Genomic DNA, 23,459 nt, shown 5'->3' with positions numbered 1-23,459 from the left:
TTATATGTGTGTGAACTTGTGGTTTATGATTTTACCATGAGTGAATCAGATGTGAGAGATGTATTCTTGTCAACCTGAAATTATTTCTCTGTTTTAATTGTTTTCGCAATTTGTACTACTTGAATAATGTTCATCTAAGATGGATTTCATGGCTGCTATCAGACATTTTTTGTAGGTTTCAGAAATTAACTTCTTTAGAAGCACATTTTCGCGTGGGTGCATAGCCATGGTTTTAAATCTCGTTTTGACAACTCGTTTTGTTGATGAACAAGACTGAGTTGTCTCTGACAAATTTTCCGATATGTTTGAGTTGTCTCATTCAACGATGAGAATAATGAACCATGGTTTTAAATCTTGGTGCTATACATTTGATTTGTCTACCTGTCTCATTGGTAGACAATTCCGAGATATATCAGATGAGATTTAAAACCATGTGCATAGCACACAAAAATAAGTAGAAAGATCACAAAATATGAATTTATTTCTGTAACTAAAAAATTATTTTTATAATATTTTTATTTATTATGAATGTTTAACAAGTATGTAAGTATGCCTAAACTTGAAAATTTTAGAAAAATATTAAACTTTATTATTTTCACTGTGATTTATGTACCTACAAATATGTAAACGACCTTGAATGGTTGTAGATTTTTAGTTGTAGTCTTATAGATGCCAATGCAGAAGAGTAGTCAACATATGATCTGAGAAAAGGGAAAGAAATAGCTTCGAATGGGGAGTGAGAATTTAGTATTTATAGAATTAAGCTAATGCTTCCAACGATTTATATTTTGACTGTTGGAACAGTATGTGATGACATGTCATCACCTACTTTGGTCGTCACAATCTTTGTACATGATTGCATACCAACTATGTTATGGCATAATGACCTAACAGCAACATTATCACATGAAGTTTTGCGACTCAAAATTGATTATGACAATCATACGTGATTCATGAGATAAGTAACTGTCTTGTGTTGCTATGTCAAGTTATTGACGTAATGGAAGCATGTGAATCAATAGATTCAATTGATAAACAAGCAATAGTTTTAAAGAAAATAAGGCATAAAGCTAAAAAAAGTATTTAAGAGAGAAGATAATTTAATTGATGATTATTTGATTTTCGGAATTGAAGCTCCTTGCATAGATAACTCCATCATAACATTTTAGAAACCTACTAAAATATTAAAAAGTAACATTCTTAGCCTATCTATAACATAATACTAATTTTCTAATTTTATTAGAATTCAAATTGGATACTTCTAAGCACTTCTAATTGTAGTCTAAATAATAAAAATGCATTTAAAACAAATTAGAGATTAACAAGGAATTATACTTTTAACATAACTATGAAATAGAAATCCTATTAAAAATAGAAATAGAAATAAAACTTAATAGAACTAGAAAACTACTTAAAGTTGTAGACGTCTTACATCAGTTATGTCTTCAAATTTTGAGAAATTGAATTTTTAGCAAAGCCTGTTTTGCTACAATTTCTAAAGGGACTCATGGTTGGTTGTATTTTTTCTCTCTTTGATATGACACTTATTAGGGCCCTAGAAACAAGATAAATGACATTGCATTGAATTTGGGTGTTAAAACTGTTATGTGCCTAGTTGAGTGAATTGCCCAAGATTGCTGAAATTGTATGATAATGTTTTTCCAACCCATTTAATCTCATGTATCCTTGTCTTTCTCCAAGACCAGATTATTTGTTCCTCTTGATTTCTTTTTCTTTTTGATAGGTGAACAAATTTTATTAAAAAGACCAAACAGGCAGTCGAGATAACCAGCCTAAACATAAGTACATACACACAGAACCTTAGAGTTTGATTATCATGGACCAAATAACATGTTTATAACACAAATTGGAGTCTATATTGGTGGATGGAAAGAGAGTTGGGTTGTCTTAGGTTGTTGTTTATTTATTTATTGAATAAAAGGATGTTATCCATGTCTTTTAAGACTTGCCTAGTGCTTGAATTGCAATTTCGCAGCTTGAGAGATATTTTCCTGGATCAGTGAGAAGACCATATGGTTTTAACTCTCTTTAGGTCTAGTTTGTCAGAAAAGGAAAAATGCAAATTATAATAATAAATAAATAAATAGTATCAGGGCCCAACAAGCAATAACACTTTTTTTTTCTACTAAAAACAACCAAATTATCTTATGTTTTTGTGGTGATCATTTTCTTCTTGGTGGTTGTGTGCTCATCATCTAGCACTTCAGAAATGATTGTTTTCCAATAGACTCGGGGATCAAGTAAGGTGTCTTATACCTACTTTGTACGAAGGAGGAACGGTGTCTATGTATCACACTTTAGTTGGAGTTTAAAACACCTCAGGCTCCTAATCAAGCTGTTCCAATATTGATGCATTGTTACTTTGCCTACCTAGAGTCAATTCGTTGTCCATTGTTGGTGGATGATGGTGATGTTGAATTGTGTGCTAATTGACCTATAGTTCAAAACTCCTACCCTCACTCCCTTAGGTGTGATATTTGGCTAGTATCCCGTATTATTATGCTACTTAGCATTTACCACCTCCTATTAGTTGCAACTAATAGTGCTTGTTTAATATTATTTATTATTAGTAATTACATATAATTAATATATGTTTTAATGATTGAAGATTCTTTTACGATAAAGGTTTCATGATTAATATCTATTTAAGAAAATGATGGCTTGGAATAAGATTCTTCATGAAGAACAAGCTTCCAACATTTTGGGAGTGGGTTTTCATACTTTGAGAGCGGGATTGGACAAAGATTAGAGAGAGATTTGAGAGTGTTTGCAAATTCCTAACAAATGGTTTAGGTCACTACAGGTTTGATAGTTTTATAATTGGTCAACATTTAGGTCCTCTGAAAAAGTAAGCTCGGCTAAATCTATGTTGATCCATTTGTGAATGTGAGATTTGATTGTATAGCAGGGAGGATGTTAAGTTACTTATTAATAATTGGCTGGTATGATACGACTTGCATGATTGTGTTGTCAATTTGATTTTTCAATGTACAATTGATAAAGTTGTAGATTTTCTGAAATGTGATCTTGAATTTGATTCAATCTTTCTCTAATTATTCTTGTTTATGCTTTTGAAGGCTTTTTCTGACATGGAACCATTCTACTTTTTTTTTCTACTATATACTATATATTTCCTCTTTATCAACTTTCTTTGCTTGAATCCAAAATGTGTTCAAAAGATTTCAGTATTGTCATTATTAGGGCTTAATTATTCAGAAAAAATTTACCGATACCCCTATGGGTTTTGGTGGATGTATATATTAAAAACCTTGATTTTCCTTTCAAAATCCATGGTTTTCTTACTTTCGATTAGTTTTTGGCTACCATACATTTTATTATTTATTTTTCCTCCCACCCCTACAAAATCCAAAAAATGAAAAATATTTCCTCGGTCACTTGAATTAAGTATAGCTCGGATGTGATAGTTTTGAAATGTAGTAGAGCCAAGGGCGGTGTTCAACAAACTCTGACAAAGGCATGGATGTTAGGTTTTTTTTTTTTTTGTCCATTTCCATGTACTTATATTTTAGTGCTAGTTTATTAGCAGAATCACCAAACCTATGGTACAATTGATACCTTTTTTGTTTTAAGGGTATACAATTGACGCTTTAGCAATACATAAAAGGCTACTCTCAAATACCAATATAGTCCCAACAACTAAATATGGTTCCTAAATGCTCGAACTACCTTAAATTTTTTTTTTTTTTTTTTTTTTTTTAATAAACACTAGAATGTGTAGGTCAAGTGTTCGAAACGTGACTGTTGGATTAGTCTCGCCCAAAGGGTTGGAACACCACGATAAGCCCAAATAAAGTCTGGGTCATTTTCACTAGTCTTGAAGGATATCAGTGAAGTGGACGGTTTGTAGAACAGGGGTATCATAAATACTTACCCAATTTGGAGGGATATTTCTAAGCCACTACCCTGTAATCATCCGACAAGATCAAAATTCTTTATATGCAAGTTCAAGTATTTGTAGTTGGCCCCTTGATAGCAATCTCGTGTTAAATTCTTGAACTGAGATTCACGATATTTTTTTCATTTATTTTTCCAATGACAGTGTTATTATTGAACTATTTTGAATAATTCACGTATTAAGAATTATTGTAAAACTTCATGGGAAAAAATTTCTACTGAAACTTATTATATGTTGCAAAGTATAAACTTGTGACATGCAATACAAGTGGACTTTGGAGTGGTCATTGTTTCAAAATTTTGGAGGAATCTACTTAGGTGACAAATGTCCATTTTATCTTAAAAAAAAAAAAAAAAAAAAAATTGTGACATAACCTTTCACATTTACTTAAGTTTACACCTTAATTTTTCTAATTGATGATATGTCCCTTGATTGTAGTCTTGTTTTTAAAATCAATGGAACAATTACCTCAAGACTATCGTCATCTCCACCATCATTATTACCATCACTACCTTTACCGTTAACATCACCAATTTCACTATCACTATCATATTACCGAATTTTTTAAATGAAATGGATGATACACATTTAAAGCATATGCCACATATTTTTCATTTGTTGTACTTTTGACTAAGCTTTGCAATCCGACATTGAATAGAACCCAAAATTTTCAGCGCATCCAATTTTTGCTGTATTCCGAATTGTAAATGTATCCTCACTTTAACAAAAAATTTAAAATACCCTATTCTCATATATATTGTAACTTATCTACGCTTTTAGTTATGATTGTGAATCCATTTTGAAGATTTTGTGACTGAATGATTAAATGTAATCTTTTGATTTATTTTAACAAATTATGACACAGAATGATGAAGGAAGAACAACATTGATCTTAATATCGACTTTTCTATTATCATTAATGTATTTTGTATATTCTTTGAAATTCAGTCCAGTGAAATATTTCACACGAATAAAATCAGAATGTGCGAGTCTGCGATAGAAATATTGAGAACTCTAAAAATATCAACATGAAATTTGATACTCGCTGATTTTTTAGGGTCAAGCTTGATTTTTGTTGTAGGGACAAGCTCACCAATGAATGTCATGAAATACATAAAATGCACAAATACCATCTTCACTGTTGATCAATGTATGGCTTTTTTACTTAGAAAGTCAGTCATGCTCGACGCTTGCTAATATCTTGGGGAAGAGTCAAACTCCTCAAAGAATAGTTCACGAAATACCTAGTGAAACATGGGTAATTATTCAAATATTACACTTTAATTACAATTTACAACTCCCAATCTTAATCAAGGTGTAATTGACCATTTCACCATTATCATATAAGAATCTTAAGTATTTTATTAAGTTCAATTGCTCATTGAGCTCAACGCTTGCTAATTTTTCAATTTTTCCAATTGAAATCCAAATCCATAGTTGTTTTATGACAGAAACTTACCATCGTATCTCCATACCAAAATCAAATCCTTAAGTACTAAACATCTTCAAAAATAAAATACCTTATTACTGGTCATACTTACACCACAAATTCACCTCCTACTCTATATTGCAAACACTCAAAATAATAAATAATAAACATTAACACGATCTCTTGAATATTCGTGACAAATTCCATATATTTCAAAGAAACCATGATCTCTTTAACCATTTTATCGAAAAGAGAAAATCCAAACAAATAGTCATCTGCTCTATGTTTCTGCGAAAAGCAAATATAAGAAAGTATTGTTGTGAACTCAAACAATAATGAATCCCATTCCATTTCCAATATTCATTATCGAATCATCAGTATTTATTTTGATGGTTCCTTCGTCTGGGCATCTCCAAATGAACGTTCTAGTCTTTGGTTGTACCCTTAACAACATCTAACTTCCCTTTCTCCACTTTTATCATCACAACTTCACTTTCCTTAGAACATATGCCTCTAAATTTCCTCCACTTGAGCTATTATGTTCCTCCCAAGATTAAATAAGCCATGGTATTGAAGCTCAATGTCAACATATTAGCAGAATTTTACTCGGAAAAACTATCCCTTTGATGATTAGAACTTCTTCAGTTAATGTTCCAACCACCATTCTCATTATCTAACAAATCCGAAGACGAACTTCTGATTTATTGTTTCTAATTCTTTACAACAAAATGCACACCAAGAGTGTCTACTGTTAATAATCTTCTTCGAAGCAAATTATGTTATGACCAAGCTGGGATTTTGAATATCAATATTCCAAATAAGTAATTCTCAGCAAAACAGGAATTATGTAAATTTTAATTAAAATAAATGTCTTTTATAATTTAAAAACATATTAATCTAAATAAAATATGATTTATAATTAACCATCTTCTATCAAACATTATTTTGTACAAAAATTATAATTATTCTCATATATATGAGTACATGATAGTAAAAAGAGTTAAAAGTCTCTCATCTAAGACAACTCAGACTTGGACATGGACTACAAGAGGTCATACCGAGTTTTGAAACTATGGCATAAACACATTTGATAATTGATGGCGTTCGGAGGTCCCAAAGAGAGTCAAACATTATGCCAAACATTTTTTCGATGTATGGATTAAAGGTTTTGGAGTGGGCTGATTATTGTGAGGAGATCATCCTCACAAAAAATCAGCCCATTCTAAAGCTTCTAACCACATCAAAAGTGGTTTACAAAGTTCGGATGGTCCACAATTCTTCAACTTGTAAAGTAGGGTCAGAAGTTTCGGAATGAGCTGATTTTTAATAAGGATGATCTCTATGAAAAGACCATCCTTACTAAAAATCAGCCCATTCTAAAACTTCTAGCCCCTATTTTGAAAAAGGTGAGGCTCTCTTTAAGACCTCCAAACACTTGGTAACTAAAAAATACGTAAAATGCAATAAGAATGATAGAAAAGAAAACAAAAAACTTATGTATGCACATCTGCCATGATTATCTTAGCTCCCCTTTTCAGAGAACAAATAAAATGCCCATAATATAAAGAAATAAGCCCCTCAAGGCCCGTCAATGGTAGAGTTAATCAAGTAAAAGGATTTAGGCTATGAAAGGGTCATATGAATCAATCAACTGAACAGATTAATCTGAAGCACCGATAAATAGCCAAATACAATGTAGGCAACAGGGAAAAGAGGAAATCAACAAGGAACTGATTGCCTCGGCAAAGTTGCCTTTTTCAATATAGCAAATCCAATTGGATAGAAAAATCAAGGGTTTTCCACCGAGGGGTTAAAGAAAGGTCGAGAAAGATGAATTGAAGGGGCTACAAATAATTTACAATAGAATTAGAACAACTTCTATATGTCATTTTTCAAGATAAAACCCAATGGCTTTTGATCATTTAATTCATTTCTCATCATGGTTTGGTTTAAAATCTCATTTCGCCCTCTACTGTTTCGGGTTTTATAAAGAATAATGACCAAGTGACCTCAAACTGGAACCTCATATGGCACATCTTGATGTTAAAGTGTGGGAACCATAGATGCTGTTCATCAAGATACGAATGAAAATCATCTATGGTTCCTATCCACTTTCACGTCAAGAAGTGCGATACGAGGTTTTAGCTTGAGGTCACTCCAACACGACTCTTTTTTAAAAAACCAAAACATTCTAAAGAACATTTAGAAATAGTTGTAATTTTCAAAAATTAAAGTCTTCACCAAGAGACTGGTCAAGGGTCATGTCATCAGTTTTAATCAAATATTTAACAAAACATGTAAGAGGAAATCAATTCAACAAGAAATAAACTCTTCAAAACCCTATCATCCATAATATTGATCAACTAAAAAAATTTAGGCTAAGAGAGGAATATATGAATCAATCAACATAACTGATCAATCTGAAACACCTAAATATAGCCAATTACAATATAGGCAACAGGGAAAAGAGGGAATCAATAAAGAATCTGATCACCTCGGCAAAGTTGCCTTCATTTTTTTTCAAAGATCAAATCAAATTTATCATACCCACCACTTTACATTCAAATTCAACAACAAAAAAATACAAAACAATACAATCCATTCTCCTATCAGAGTAACTATGACAAAAAGCCTCACTTGGATTTTTTTTGTTTAAAAAAAAAAAAAATCCATAGCTCATGACAAGTATTCATCATTTAGGGCATCATTTTGTTCACTAGAAATCGTAGATCTGAATTTTTTATTATTTGAAGTAAATGAAAACTACATGAATATTTTTCACATATCAGACAAGAAAATAAAAAGTGTGAAAGAAATGTAAACCTTTTTTTATAAGAAAAAGCAGCAAAATGAGGAGATTGAAGACTAATGGAACCTCATCTTCTGATGCAAACGAAAATCAAAATACGGATAATAAGAAGAAATGAAAAGAAAAAACCTATAATCGAAGAAAAACTAGGGTTTTTGGCTGAGGCGCTGGAGTGGAGAGAGCTGGTTAAGGGCATCACATTCTAGGCTCTTGATTATATAATGCGTATGGAGGAGGTTACCTAGGTAACCGGTTTCTAGGGTTTTAGAGTCCCTTATGGTTGAGGCCCCTAACTTTCTATGCTACCGGTTACTTAGACTTTCGTTTGCCTATGTGGATTATATGCTTATTTTGCATAAATCACTGGGAAAATTACTTAAAAAATAATAAATTCAAAAAAAAAAATTCAAAATTATCAAAAAGATTTAGAAAAATAAACTAAATAATATTTTTTTTTTAACTATTTTTTAAAATTATCAAAAGTCAAAACAAACATAGAAGGCTGGTTGGCTGGGCGTTTCCAACCAATGGGTGTTATTCATTGCTTTTTATTTTAAATTCTCAAAGGATAATGTTGAAGTAAACTGGGGGAATGGGGGACATTTCTGGCATGGAAGTGCGTAGGAGCCATAGATGCTTTTCATCAAAATCTCGCCCGTATCTCAATGAAAAGTATTTATGATTTATATCCACATCAAAAATGTCCCCCCACAATCTTACTCCAACACGACTCATTATCAAAATACCCCTATTCCAGGGCTTTTTAGAGTTCCCATATAAGATTAACAGGAGGACCTCCATGTATTTTAATTATAAAAACTTTTTGAAATTGGAACTCACATCATTTTAAAAAATTAAATATTTATTTTATTTTTAATTTTTTAAAAAAATTAAATATCTATTACACTATTTTTCAACTCAATCTCTATTTTTTAAATTAAAAAAAATCATTGAACCCACCTGGCAGCACCCAAACACTCTAAACTTCACAATAGAAATCAGATTTCAAAAGATAATTTTGACTTGATCCATGATTTTGAGAATGTATGGACTTGAAGAGTCATTCGAGTTGACTTGAAAACTCATTGAATCATATTAGAAATTTGAACCGAGTTATATGTTATACTTATTATTCTCTTCTATGAAAAAAATATCATTATAATTCTAAAATTTTAAAATAATCATCATTTTTTCAAACATTTAATAAAATATTTTAAATTTTTTTTATCATAGTCTTTAAGGTATTTGGTAATCTATTAAGATATTTTTTAAGAGAACCAGGTTAGTCTTGATCCGGATTTGGGTACATAGGCAACCTTTTAAAGGTTCAGTCCAAATTTTAAATAACATTAGACATATAATATTGATAATAATATGGACACAAGCAATATGGCTGTTTTACATCTTGACGCAATATCATATAATCAGAGATTTTATTAAATTAATTATCTAAATTATTAATTAATTTTTTTTATATATATTTTGTCTTCTATTAAGACATTTTTTTAATAGAACTACTTGAGAATTTGTGTGCGGAGGCAATTTTTTCAAGGTTCAGTTTTAAACAACAGTAACGATTTTTTCAAGATGTGTTACTGATTACATTTCATTTTAACATCAGCAGGTGTCATTTTCCTTGTGAAACATATCTTTGGTTTTGGTGATTTACTAATAAGAAATCTAAATTCAAGGCATCATACCTTAACTTTTTGTGAAGATCAGCAAGTTCAGCATCCCCTTGTGTGATTTATCATAAGGGATGTACATCAGAAACTTACGTACTACTCTACACTTGTACTCAAATTGTGAGTCATAGAGGTAATTCATGTATTTAGAAATCTGGGTATATATTTTTGTGTAATTTGTTATTGGATTATGGGAGAATGTAATCAAATAGGGAAAATATGGTTTCAAAATGCTCCGAAGAAGAGAGAGAGATATAAGGAAATATTCAAGATCACAATTTCTATCACGGCGTTCATAGATTTCTCTCATCTCATCCTTGGATTTGGACATAGGCATCGTTTTATGTTCACAACAAGGAAGTTTGAGAACATAAAACAAGGAAGTTTGAGAATCTCAAAGGTATCGCATACTTTGTTGGACCTTAACTTCAATTTTTCATTAATCCCAACAACCCTCTCTCCCAAAACCATCAAGCCAATTTATTATTATTATTATTATTGTTTTTTTTTTTTTTTTTTTAGAGAGAGAGAGAGAATGGATATTGACTATTGAGAGAAGAGAGGATAATACGAATTTGATTTAGAAAATGAAGGCATCATACATATTTAATCTTTTAAAATGATGTGAATCCCACGTCAAGATTCGTTGTGTAACAAACTTGATATAGTAAGGTTCCCAATTAGTTAAAATCTCTTTGGTAAACAGTGAACTCAAATCGTCGAGATTAATAAATCACTAAATGGACCATCAATTCACAACAACAAAATTAGGGGCAATTTAGAAAAAAAATCCGTCTCACAGGGTCTATTAAGCAGTTTTCCCTAAATAGAATCTCAGACATTGTAAGGCCATCCAATTGATCCATTTGTTATTATTATTATTATTATTATTTTATTTTATTTTTTTATTTTTCTGTAGAATGGGCTATCCAAGTAATGCTTCGCCATTAGTGGGCCAATGCCCTGACTTAGAACTAGCCAAATTATACCAAACTAGTGTTTGTATGGTTCAGAGCTAGACACTAGTTCAAGATGCAAAATTAGTGTATAATTATAGATTTGCCTTACAACCCCTAAGAAATGTTGACAAGGGTAATATGTTGGATTAGATTTTATTTTTTTTTTCCATGTAAGATAACAGAAGTGCTGCCTCAAACAGGTAACAAAACATGTAGCAGAGAAGAATATATCTCAATGAATGAGCAATTTCAAGTCGAAAGAGATTGTAAGAATAGCTACTGAATCTAAAATGTCCTTACCCGTTCGATTAATTGATTTTGGTACCCAAATAATACTTGGGATCTCTGAAAAACCTTGTTATTGTCTCCGCCTTCTCTGCTGAAAGGTCTGTTTTCTCCAAAATATGTTCTTTCAATGTTTTGGATATTGTTTCAATAGAACCAACTGCTTGATTAAGCTGGACGAAGGAGAAAACAGGTAAGGTAGTATTATTTTCAGACAAAAAGAAGTCATTTATACAGATAAAACTCTGAATACAAAGCATCCGCACTAGAGAAGTATGTTGATGACAGAATGGTGCAAGGAAAAAACACAGATATAAAGGCAATAAACTTTAAACTCCCTCATAAATCATAAATTTACATGAACCCACCACGACTTGGAAAAAAGCAGGACTGTGATGGAAGGAAAAAAATGGACATCTCACATATTTTCTAAAACTGAGATTCCGATGTTTCTGAGTTGGCCAAAACCAGTTGTTGGTATTTGGTCTCTAACTTGTGATTGGTCCATTAAAAGGAAATTGAGAGGGTTCTGGAGGAACTATTTGAAATTGGAGATAACTATTAGTTACTTTTAGACAATCTAATTGGAAAGGCTCCATCTTTTAGATGAAAATGATGAAGGCCAACAAACTGGGGATCTTAATATTGAGCAAATTTCTATAAGAACAACTCGTCTAGTGTAGCAAACATGATCAATGGAAGGAACTGTTGTGGTTTGTGGAGCCTGATAGTACTGGTCAACAAGGAGGTACTGTAAAACCCTAGTTAAGTTTCCTAGGGTATTTATATCTCTTGTTTTGGTGAAAGGCTGTAATCTGTAACTGCGAGTTTTTTCTTCATAGTGGAATCGGTGTGATCCGTGGACGTACCTCAATCTCGAGTGAACCACATAAAATCTTTGTGTTTCTTTCTGTGATTGCATCTTGTCTTGTGTTTGGTTTTTCGATTCGTTTTCTATGTTCAATTGCACCTGTTTTCTTAACAGGAACACTCTTTGATAGGCCCAAATTTTGTTTGACCTTGGTGCTATCTAGAACATAGTATAATCTTTTATATGCAGTTCAGGGTCAATAGAATGGCCAACTTTTTAGCACAATTGAGTACTGCAAAGATCCTAATGTAGATAGGATGTTTGACGACGTCCAAACAAAAAAAAAGTTACATTTTTTTTGGGTAGGCGTTAGGAGTAAATAGTTATTATTATTAGGGGTAGTCTCATCTTTTTCTTCCTTTTGTTATTTGGTTATGATATATAGTACATTTTGCGGCTAGGGTTGGAGTCATTTTCGCCTCCTTCCACATTTCTCCAATTTCTTCTTCTCAAACTCTTAATCTACAATAGGGATCCGGCCTTCTCAGGTATAACTCGTGTTTTCTCAATGGATGGCTAACACAGATAGATTCAAAAAATGCATAATTTAAAAAGAAAAAAAAAAAACAATACATAAGAAAATATGATTGTTACACAATGGTAGAATAAAATTACCGCATTTGCGTCATGGTTGTCAATCCCAGGTATGGAAGTGACTACTCTAAGAAAAGCATCCATCCCTTGCACTGATCGCTCCCTCTTAACAAACAAGAAATCACTTGTTTTGGATGCATTTTGAAACAAAAAGGTAAAACAAATAAGACAAGTTTGACCAACAAACTAACCTCAACCTTCAATTTGGATAAGGCATCTTGTTGTTTACATACTGCAATGTAAATTTTGTTGGTTGGAAGCTTTTGAGTGAAGAGTTAGAAGAACCTTTTTTTTTTAAGAGTCTCCAGGGTTAAATTCTTACCTCCACGAGCATGAGCGATCTTCACAATCATTTCAAATCCCATCTCTAAGTCATGAACTGGCACAAATGTTGGCTTGCCTATCTCATTCCATACCTTCACCAAAACACAGAAGTATCCAAGATCCTCAAATACCATACCATGTTGCATTAGTATCAGTTTAGTCTCAAATGTTTCGTAACTCACTTGAAGAAAGAGTGAATGAAAGATGCGTTTTTCTCACTAGTTGGGAGGGTGACAACAATATAGAGATTCCCAAACTGCCCCTTCAGCTTCTGTACTCTGAGTAATAAACTGACATTAAAAAGTGCACCAAAGCAGCAGAGTAGGAACAATGGCAGGAACTTGGTTACCTACTAAAAATGGGGGAAATGTTGTTGCAGTCCCAATTAGTCACGAAAACAAATGCTATTGATCTGCCCCCACAGTTGAAAATGAAATCCTACAAGTATAATGTCATATCTTTGAGTGACAAAGCCAGTCAAAGTCAAATATATGAGACTGAGTATACAAGGAAATACAGGTGCAATGGGAACAAGACTAAGTCGGAACAAATTTTCTCTGAGAAAAGAGGAAATGAAATGGATGAAGGATGGGTGTTGTTCGTCTCGCCATGCGTTTCTCATCATACAAACCCCAGCACCACCTGAAAAAAATAAAATCTTGAGCCCCATCCACTAGAATGTAAGAAGATGCATGGGTTTCAAACACAATGTCTAGGCCACGAGTTTGATGCAGCTTAGCCCCCAAGAAAATAAATAGAAAAGATTCTATTTCATTTATGCAATCAAAGAGATGCTACAAATGATAATGTTTGTATGCAATAAGTGTTGAACTAGGGAATTGAATCGAGATAAAATATAAATCTCAAAGCTGAAGTCAAGGCTAATGCATAGATGATGATGACGATGATGTACAAGAGGCCGTGACCTCTGATATACAATATGAGAAAACATCTATCTATTTACTAAAACAGGACGGTTATCCCCCTCCGTTGTCTCAATCTTTATACCCCATCTTGAGGAAAACTTGTATCTTTATTGCATTTTCTCTTCTTCCCCTTTTCAAGAATACCTCTTACTTTATTGTCTTTCCTCTTCTACCCATTTCTAAGAATACTTCTTCAACTCTAAATACTACCTTTCCTCTTCTCCCCTTTTCCGATAATACCCTCTCCAACTTTATATCTTTCCTCTTTTACCCCCCTTAATCCCAAAGAGGATGCTTGTGCCGTAAGCATAGGCAAACTCTAGTTATTAAAATAACATAAACTATATATTCAAGCAGGCATTCCTATTCTCTTTTTTTTTTTTTTATAGTTATTTTCATGGTTTAAGATCTTGTTTTGGTTCGGTGTTTTAGTTTTTTGAAAAACCGAAATGATACCAAAACAACACAAACCATTCCCGAATCGATACATATAATATCTTAAATTAAGGTTTTTAAAAAATTCTTACACAGAAGACTATGGTCAAGGGGCATGTGGTCAGTTCGAAGATAAAGGGTATCTCAAATAGTTACCAAAACATAAGGGTTGTTAGCAAAATAACACAATCTTTAAGAGAAGACCAAATTCAAGGGATGTCTTCTTTTCAGAAGTCAGAACTTCTTTGTTAAAAAAATCGAAGAAGAAGTATATTTTTTATTGGTCTAGTCAGCATGAGATCTTCGTAACTGAAATTTCATCTATTTTGTTTAACCTAAATCAACGATTAAATTAGGTAAATTCAAGAACAAATTTCAAATGTAGATGAGCCAATCAAACATTTAAATCTAAATGAACATCGGTTGAAACTTCAAAATCATGCTGAAGCTCCAAAGTATTGTAGATCTAAGCAATAATCGATGTAAACAACAACAATGAGTCAAGATTTCACACACTTCGCACTTAATTAAAAGAACAAATAATGAATCCGAGTACAATGATTTGAAATTTAAAACTTTCAACCGAAGTTCTACAAAAAAGTTTTTAAAATTTGTATTTACGAAGCAGAATGGGAAAAAAAAAAAGACTAGAATCGATGGAATAGATTTGAAATTGAGATCAAATTCTACCTGTATTTGAGACAATTGCAGGTTCTATCTCTGGAGAGTTACTGTAATTTGGTATCGAATTCGCCATTTTCGAAGACTTTTTAGGTTTTTGGCGAAGAGACGGTTGAGCGGTTAAAAACAGAGGTAGGAATTTTGAAAGCGGGAATCATGTTTTATATACCTCTGATATTTAATAAAGAGAGCTGTTGTTGGCACTCTAACTTTTACTTATTACACCCCAATTAAATATAAATAAAAGAGAAGTCTTAGTGTGTAAAGGTTGGGGAATCAATTTTTTATTGATTTTTTTAATCTGAATTTTATCATGAAATATAGAAGGTTGTGATGTTGGATTACATATGTAGTCATGCGGACTAAATAATGTCTTTGGGAGAGAATAGATGTTAAGAAGAAAGAGAAGATATAGTAGATATTTGATTTAGAGAGTAGGGTGTGTTCTAAGTCTTTAATCTTTTAACGATGTTTTGGATTGAGAGAAATGAAGATAAGGGAAAATAAATGAATTTCTCTCCATTTCTCTTGTTTTGATTGTTAAGTGGGAAGAGAAGTGAAAAGAATTGGAGAGAAGAAGAGAGAAAAAGAATTGGAATTTTCTTTCTCTTCAAAAGTGGAGAGATGGGGGGATGTCGAAAATAATATCTGTGAGAGGAGATTCCAAATCATTGCTACTCTTCCCTTCTCTTCTGTTTCACTTCTATTCTTCGATGAAGTGAATTTAATGTTGCTCAGATTGAGAGAACCGTATTAAATATTAATAGAGAATACTAATCCTAGATAGAAATAAGCTTTAGTTTAACATGATTCTAATCCAAATAAGAATTTGAAAACTACTATTGGCACTCCAACTTTTACTTATTACACTCCAATTGAAATTTGAAAAAAAGGTGAAAAATAAATCTATGGCTGAGAAATAAGTAAATGTTTGGGTGCCCATGGAAACTCTCTCTCTCTCTCTCATTTTTTTTTTAAATATATATTTGGTAGATTTATGATCTTATACAAGCCTAACCCTCTAATTGTAAACAACTTGTGAATTTGTTTGAATGTGTGTGTTATAATGCTTTGGAATGTGGAGGTAATAACTTGAATCAGGTTTTTGTAGTGTTTGAATGGGGTGTTTTAATCTTTAATTAGGGTGTGATAAATAATTTAAGAGTATGATTTGATATATTTAAGTAGGTGTGGATCGTTGTAATTTTTTAGTTATTTAGATAAAAATTAGAGATATCCCTCCGTGTTTCAAAGCTCAAACCGATGACAATGCTCCTTACCAAAGATTTTGTGAGATTGAATGTTGTCGAAGAAAATAAAATGTTGAGAGTGAAGGGTAAATATTTTCACATTTTTATCTATTAATTAATAAATCATTGATTAATTTGTTATTCTCCAACATAATCGACTAGTACCTTATTAGGAGAATGTCATGAATTGTTGAAAAATTTGGTGATGCCTACATATAATGAAACACGAAAATCCTATCTAGTCTACAAGTTTTAAGGGTTGAAGTAGCTGTGGTCTTAAGGTAGAAAATGACAATAAAAATTATTTATCTAGAGAGTTTGAAGGTAAAAGACATTCACATTGGGATATTTTTCGATTAATCTATTAAAAAGAGTACTAGATATTGAAAACAAATTCTCCTTTACAATTTTTTTTTTTTTTTTTTTTGGCGGGGGTGGGGGATGCAAAGATCTAAATATAATGTCCCATAGGATGAAAATCTGATAATCAGTTCTAGATCAATTATGACCAATTATGTTATATTATATTATAAAAATGTGAGGAAGTATATAAATTATATTATATATTTTGTTTAATATATATATATAGGTTTTGTGCATCATTAGGTTTAATCGGACTTGTATAAGTTCCAATTGTTATTGGATCAAGTTACTATTGAATTAATATTGAGATCCAATAAAAATCTGAACCAAAGTAGTCAGATACCAAGGTGTCTAGCATTAATAATCTATGATCTCATTATAAATTTAAAGATGCACTTTCTAAGCTCATAATGATCTCAAAGCTCCGCTTCTCTTAGTTTTCGTAACGAACAAGTGGAGTTGTTTTTACTCTGTTTATGTCAACTCGATGACTACTTTATTCCTTGAATTGACTCGGTATTATTATGTACTTGAGATTTGTTTTGCAAACATTATTCTTAATTATAATTTTTTATTTTGATATTACGTGAGTAGTTGTAAGTTAAAATATTTGATAGAGAATTTAACTCTTTTAAAGGGATTGATCCTTATGTAGATATTATGGTAACGTCTCCTTAAAGAGACTGTACTACCTTATGTCGATGTAGCTAAGGGGTTAGTTCCTTGAGGACACCGTACCTCTTTATAAGGTAACGAATGAAGAAGTTAGCTCCCAAAGAAGACAAACCACTTAATGATAACCTAAGGGAGGCCAAACCACTTTATGATAACGAGTGAAGGGGTTAACTCTTAAGAGAGGCCAAACCACCTTATGTAATTAGTCAAGAGGTTGACTCTTAAGGGAGACTGAACCACTTTATGATAATTAGTGAAGGGGCTGACTCCTAAGGGAGGTTTGTTGGAATGTTTTCAAAATTAATAAATTTTAATTTAAATATGCAATTTCTAAATTAACAACATTACTGTCTTTTGAAAACTATTTTAGTCTGACACACAATATTATTTTTAAATGGATTGATTAATTGCTTAACTTATTAGCTAAGGTTACAATGGGGAATTGCCATGCAATCTAATAGTCTCCAAATCAAAATATGGGTCATCATTTTCTCATAACACAAGAGTAACAACCTATTAATTCCCTCACTTTATGATGGGATCAAATGTTATTTTTATACAGTGTCAAAAGGATCCCATAAACAAGAATATTAAAAATAAAATCTCAATGTCAACAGGATCCTTTTGACATGAGATCAAAATTTATTTTTGTACAGTGTTAAAAGGATCTCATTGACACAATACTTTAAAAAAAATTGTATTTTCAGTACTAAAATTTTAGAACTTACTATTTGTACCACTTTGGTAAATAAAATATTTTTAAAAAACGATAGCTTACCATTTTTTAAAATAAGATGCATAGTGCACCATTTTGATAAATAATTCTGAAAACGTGCTCCGTTTTGATAGATTTCTCTATATTTTACGTCTTCTTCCTATTTTTCTTCTTGTTCCTCTTATGTTTTTTATTTGCTTGAGTTTGTTCTTGTCCAACATGAACACCTGATTTGAGTGAAACAAGACTCTCCACATACATCTCCAAGTCAAAGAAATGCAGAGTACCTCAAATCTCAAGACTCCTAATCTTTTTACATTTTGGATCACACAAAACAAAAACTTCCCTGTTCTTCCCAGTATAATATCACCATTCTTGGAAAAAGCAAAGTGGCCTTCAAGTACCTAAATGACACAATAATCATTTGTTCAGCAATGGTGAAAAAGTTAGCCCAAGACTCCATCACCCATAGCTCATAGCGTACCTTAGCATGCGAGACATGATAGGGATAAAAATAATATAATCTAAGGCATCCTCCCAATACCCCCACATCCATGTTCAAATCATAATCCACATACTTGGGCTGTGTCACCTCTTGGACCCCCTCGTTCACGATATCAAAAGAAACTATTGATTTGGATAAATCTGATCTCCGATAACAATTTTTAACCCAATGAAGAGTCTCATTCACAAGGACCTCTAAAAATCTTACACCACAACGAGTAAGATTATAAGGAGGGTCTTGGATTCTTGTCCATGAATTCGTCTCTAATTCATAAATTTTGATTTCAGACTTGTAAGCGTTGATATCATCATCATTAATAAAGTTCACAATGCTCACCACCTTGTAATCATCAATGGTTGAATCATATCTAAATCCATATAGAATGGTGAATGATTTCCAACCCCTTGGACAATCATAACCAAATCCTTGATTTTGAAGTGACTATCTCGCTGGTAAATTTAAAGACAAATAATCTTATTTTTTTTAACAGGGTTATGGTGAGATAGTTCATAATTATCAGTGAGTTTGTCAGTTTTTATCAATAAGATCATCACTTTAAATTAATTCACCTGCCAACGATTAAGCTCGAAAACATGTTCTAGTAATTAAAAAGAACAATGTACTGGACCCAAAATTTTATAATATTCAGCCCAGGAAACGGTAATTTTCCCATAAGTAAGGTTATGTTTGATAAATCTTCTTCTACGAATTTTAAGTTGAAAAGTAAAAAAAATAAAATTAAAAATTGTAAAATCATGTTTGGTTAAAACATTAAAAAAAAAAAAAATTTAAATAATCTCTTACTCAGGGTTGTTAAGCTCATGATCTGACGGGACAGGGCTGTAGAAGAGACAATTATATGAACTTTGTAAGAAAAAAAACACTTAAAATTGTTATTTTTCATCGATGAATTTTAATTTTAAATTTAAGAGTTCTATGAAAGTTCAATAGTCATCCATTTTCAAAACCTTGGATCAAGTCCAAAAAAAAAAAAAAATTTATTTTATTTTGTTTTGTTTTGTTTTTTGGATCTGAGTTTTTCGTTGAAATCTAGAGGGCTGAAGTGTTGGATTGCCAACAAATTATAAATGATTCAACAAATTTACAACAAAAATACCGAATCAAACAGTTGTATCCTAGAGCCAACTTTCACAATAAACATGTCTATTGTTGATTGTGGTTTCGCGTTAAGGAGAAATCAATTTAATAATAAATATATAAAAAGTAATATTTCTCTTGATTCGGATCCAAAATTTCATTCTTCTATATTATTTCAATACTGTCCCTCACGGTGCCAAAATCAGTTAGGAGTCTCGAGATGAACTTGATCTCTATAATGAAATATTAAAATAAAATTTTATTATTTTGTTTAAATGTAAAATCTAATTATGATAAATAAAAAAAATCTTCATTCTGGATGATCTTTATAATGATACTCATTATCAAATGCTTTTTAGATATAAAATAAACTTCTTAATTTACTACTAACAACCCTCTAAATATATAGAATTAAAAGAAGAAAAAATGAAGTAAAAGGAAAGAAAAATCAATGCCCACCATTAAATAAACAATACTCCTATGTTATTTTATTTTAAAAAATTATAATTATTTTAATTTAAATATATATAAATCGATGAATGTAAACCAAGTTAAATGGATTGTCTCATCCAAGACAACTCGGTCTCATCCATGGATGAGACGAGATATCAAACCGAGTTTTGAAACAATGGCGAGAACCCAAATGATCCAGAAGTTAAAAGAAGGGTAAAGCTCAAAGGATTTTAGAACATTGGTTTCATGATCCTAACTCTATAACTAATTGAAGATGAAGTAGTCAATGAATAAAAATAGCATTTGTCGACAATAAATTTCAACGGATCTACCTCGAGATCTGTGAAAAATGATCGCAAATGATTTTATTGATTTTTGATGAAAAGTGGATACAGATCTCAATGTTTCCTCTGATTAACAGTCAAATACAAAGAATAGTGATGATGTATGTAGCTTCTCTTCTCTCCGTGCTTCGCGCTTTATCGGCTGAGAAGGTTGCTTGGACGGTGACTTTGCTTTGTGCTTAATCTTCTGTAGAGGCTTCTGTAGATTTTCTTCTCTCCGGGCTTCGCGTTTTATCGGCTGAGAAAGTTTTCTTAGTTTCCAGAGAAGAGCTTTATGCTTGATCTTCTCTTTAATCGGAGTCCGGATCTCTGAAGAACTTTTGTTTTGTCTCTGGAGGAGGGCTTGAGAGCTTCTTCTTCTCTAGAGGGAGAGCTTCTGTCTTCTGAGAGAAAGTGATCCAGATCCCCTCTCCATGAGAGAGGCTATTGTATTTATAGACTTAAAGGTAATTTAGCTTTCCAATTATACCCCAACTTAAAGAGGTTTAATTGATTTGTTTAAAAGGCTAAATTTGTCCAAATCCAATTTTAAGGATTTTATAGATTATTATTAGGCTAAACTTATTTATTTGGATATAAGGCCAAATACTTAATGTGTGGATCACTTGATTTTTATGTAGATCATGGGCTTTATTTGCGAAAACCCAAAACCCAGGCTTATAGGAGGCACGTTCCTATTTAATGGACTCAATTTGTATGTGAGGCCCATTTATAACTTTAGGAAGTTCATTTTTATTTGTAAAAACCTCCTCAAAATTTTGGTCCCTACAGCATTTACTTTCAATAGAAAAATTATCAAACAAAGAAGCTATAAAAAAAAAAATACAAAGATGTCAAAACATTTAAAAAATAAACATCTAGAAAGCGATTTACTTATGAAAAAAAAAACAAAAAGAACAGTTGGAAGATAGAAAATCGATAATATTTTACCTCGACTTTCTCTTCCTCTTTTGTGTTTTGTTCCATGGAACTACATAAGGACCCGATTTCAAGGAAACAAGGCTCTCCACATACATTTGTGCATCAATCCGAAAATTTGTCAATTTCGGGACACCATGGATCTCAAGATTCCTAATACTTGCACACTTTTGATCATACAAAACAAATTCTGTGCTATCCTTCACCACTAGAATGTCACCACTCTTGGTAAAGCAAACTGGCCTGAAGTGCCTGAAGTATTCGAGTGACGACGTTAATCTTGATTGTGCAATTGTATATAGTTTAGTCCAAGATTCCTTTGCACCATGATGCTTCATAACCCACACGTCTTGACGGAAATCAGCTGAAATATAACAAAATATGCAAAGGCATCCTCCCAATTCGCCGATTTCTATCTTAGATACTTCATCCCCATAGTTATCAGGTTGTGGAACCTCTCGGTACTCTTCCTTCTTTATATCAAAAGAATAGATAAATGTGGTTCTACGTAATGCACTAAACTCCCAAAAACTCCAATGAAAAGTCTCATTCACAAGGACACTCGATGAATGTCGAGGACGATGGCAAATGTTACTAGGGGGGTCTCGGATTCTTCTCCATGAATTTGTTCTTAATTCATAAATTTTGACTTCATTGACATCAAGAGGAAGCCAACGTACTGTTCTGATAACCTTATAATCATCAACGGTAGAATCGTAACCGAATTCGTGTGTAATATCAGGCAAGAGAGATACGTTAGAATCGTCCCTCCGAAAATCGATAGGTTCAATAGGCAATTTCTTGTACTCACTAGTACATGGATTCCAAAGGTGAACATCTTCCGGACAATTTACTATGCATATTAATCCATTACAAGAACCCACAATTTTAATCCAAGAATATAGAGATCTACATGGATAATTCTTCTCAATAGCTTTAATAGATGATGCATCATCAACGTCATCAAAGTGTATAGAGTAGATATGATTAAACTTGTTAATCAAGATAGTAAGGTTGTCGTCGGTTTGAGTTAATGCACGACTGAGATGCAATTTAACGAAACTAGGATCGCTGATTAAAGCATACCAATGCTTACATACATACTTGAATTCCAACAGAGATTTTGCAGGAAGCCTTGAAAGTATGTCGAAGATTATATCATGTGGGAGTAGATTCCTCATCGTTGCTACTCGTCTCCTCTTCCCTTCTCTTCTCTTCTCATCGTTGCTACTCTTCTCCTCTTCTCTTCTCTTCTCTTCTCTTCTCTTTCACTTCTATTCTCTGCTGAGGTTAACTTAATTAATGTCGCTCAGACTTAAGAGAATCGCTATTAATAGAGAGTTAACACTAATCCTCAATAGAAACAACTTTTACTTTGATACGAATTCGAATCCTAATAAGAATATGAGAGTTGTGATTGGCACCCCAACTTTTACTTATTACACTCCAATTAAAATTAAAAAATGTTGCCGCTTCTGGAGAGAACCGTATTAATAGAGAATATTAATCCCAGACAGAAACAAGCTTTAATTTGACACGATTTCTAATCATAATAAGATTATGCAAGCTGCTACTGGCACTCCAAATTTTATCGCACTCCACTTAATTAATTTTTTTTATAAAAATAAAAGGTCAATGGCTGGAAAACAAGTAAATGTTGGGGATCCAATAGAAATTCTCTCTCTCTCTCTCTCTCTCTCTCTCTCTCTCTCTCTCTCTCTCATTTTTCATTTAAATCTATATATTTGTTAGATTCAGGGTTTTATATGAGCCAACCGCGATTCTGAACGGGGTGTTTTACTCTCTAATTAGGGTGTTCTAAATAATTTAAGAATATGATCTGGTACATTTTAAGTAGTTGTGGGTCCATCTTTAGGACGGTCGTAACCTTTTAGTTATTTATAAATAAATTAGAGATATAATGTCCACTAGGACAAAAATCTGATGGGTTTTGGATATTGAAAAAAAAAGTGTTTGGACGTGATCCCCATGAAATATTGGACGTTAGCATTTCCCACATACATATTCATTTAGGGTTTGAACATCAAATTAGGTTTGATCCAACCTTGACAAGCTCCAATTGTTATTGGATCAGGTTTAATATCAGGATCCAATAAAAACCTGATGCAAAGTAATCAAATTTAACATTTAAGGGAACATATACCCGATCCATTGACAGCACTAGTTCAAAGGTGGCAAACAA

At 32.2% G+C, this 23,459-nt stretch overlaps 2 protein-coding genes across 2 annotated transcripts; both read right to left on the bottom strand.

Moving 5' to 3' along the window:
* Nucleotides 1-5,441: 5,441 nt before the first annotated feature.
* LOC147395618 (DNA ligase-like protein) lies at nucleotides 5,442-15,096 on the bottom strand. The gene is given in 8 exon segments (XM_086450304.1): nucleotides 5,442-11,277; nucleotides 12,591-12,674; nucleotides 12,761-12,801; nucleotides 12,892-12,985; nucleotides 13,072-13,171; nucleotides 13,243-13,331; nucleotides 13,411-13,535; nucleotides 14,945-15,096. Coding segments are annotated over 8 exon segments (750 nt in total). The 5' UTR covers nucleotides 15,012-15,096; the 3' UTR covers nucleotides 5,442-11,127.
* Nucleotides 15,097-20,367: 5,271 nt separating this feature from the next.
* LOC147395617 (F-box/kelch-repeat protein At3g06240-like) lies at nucleotides 20,368-23,364 on the bottom strand. The gene has a single exon (XM_086450742.1). It carries the CDS (start codon nucleotides 22,435-22,437, stop codon nucleotides 21,265-21,267), a length of 1,173 nt encoding a protein of 390 aa, XP_086306868.1. The 5' UTR covers nucleotides 22,438-23,364; the 3' UTR covers nucleotides 20,368-21,264.
* Between the last annotated feature and the right edge of the window lie 95 nt (nucleotides 23,365-23,459).

Source organism: Akebia trifoliata, chromosome 8, assembly GCF_017979445.1.
Source record: "Akebia trifoliata isolate Shusen 1 chromosome 8, ASM1797944v1, whole genome shotgun sequence".
In the NCBI taxonomy this organism is placed as follows: domain Eukaryota; kingdom Viridiplantae; phylum Streptophyta; class Magnoliopsida; order Ranunculales; family Lardizabalaceae; genus Akebia; species Akebia trifoliata.
The sequence above is the reverse complement of the archived record's forward strand: the minus strand, read 5'-3'. Positions and strand labels throughout refer to the sequence as shown.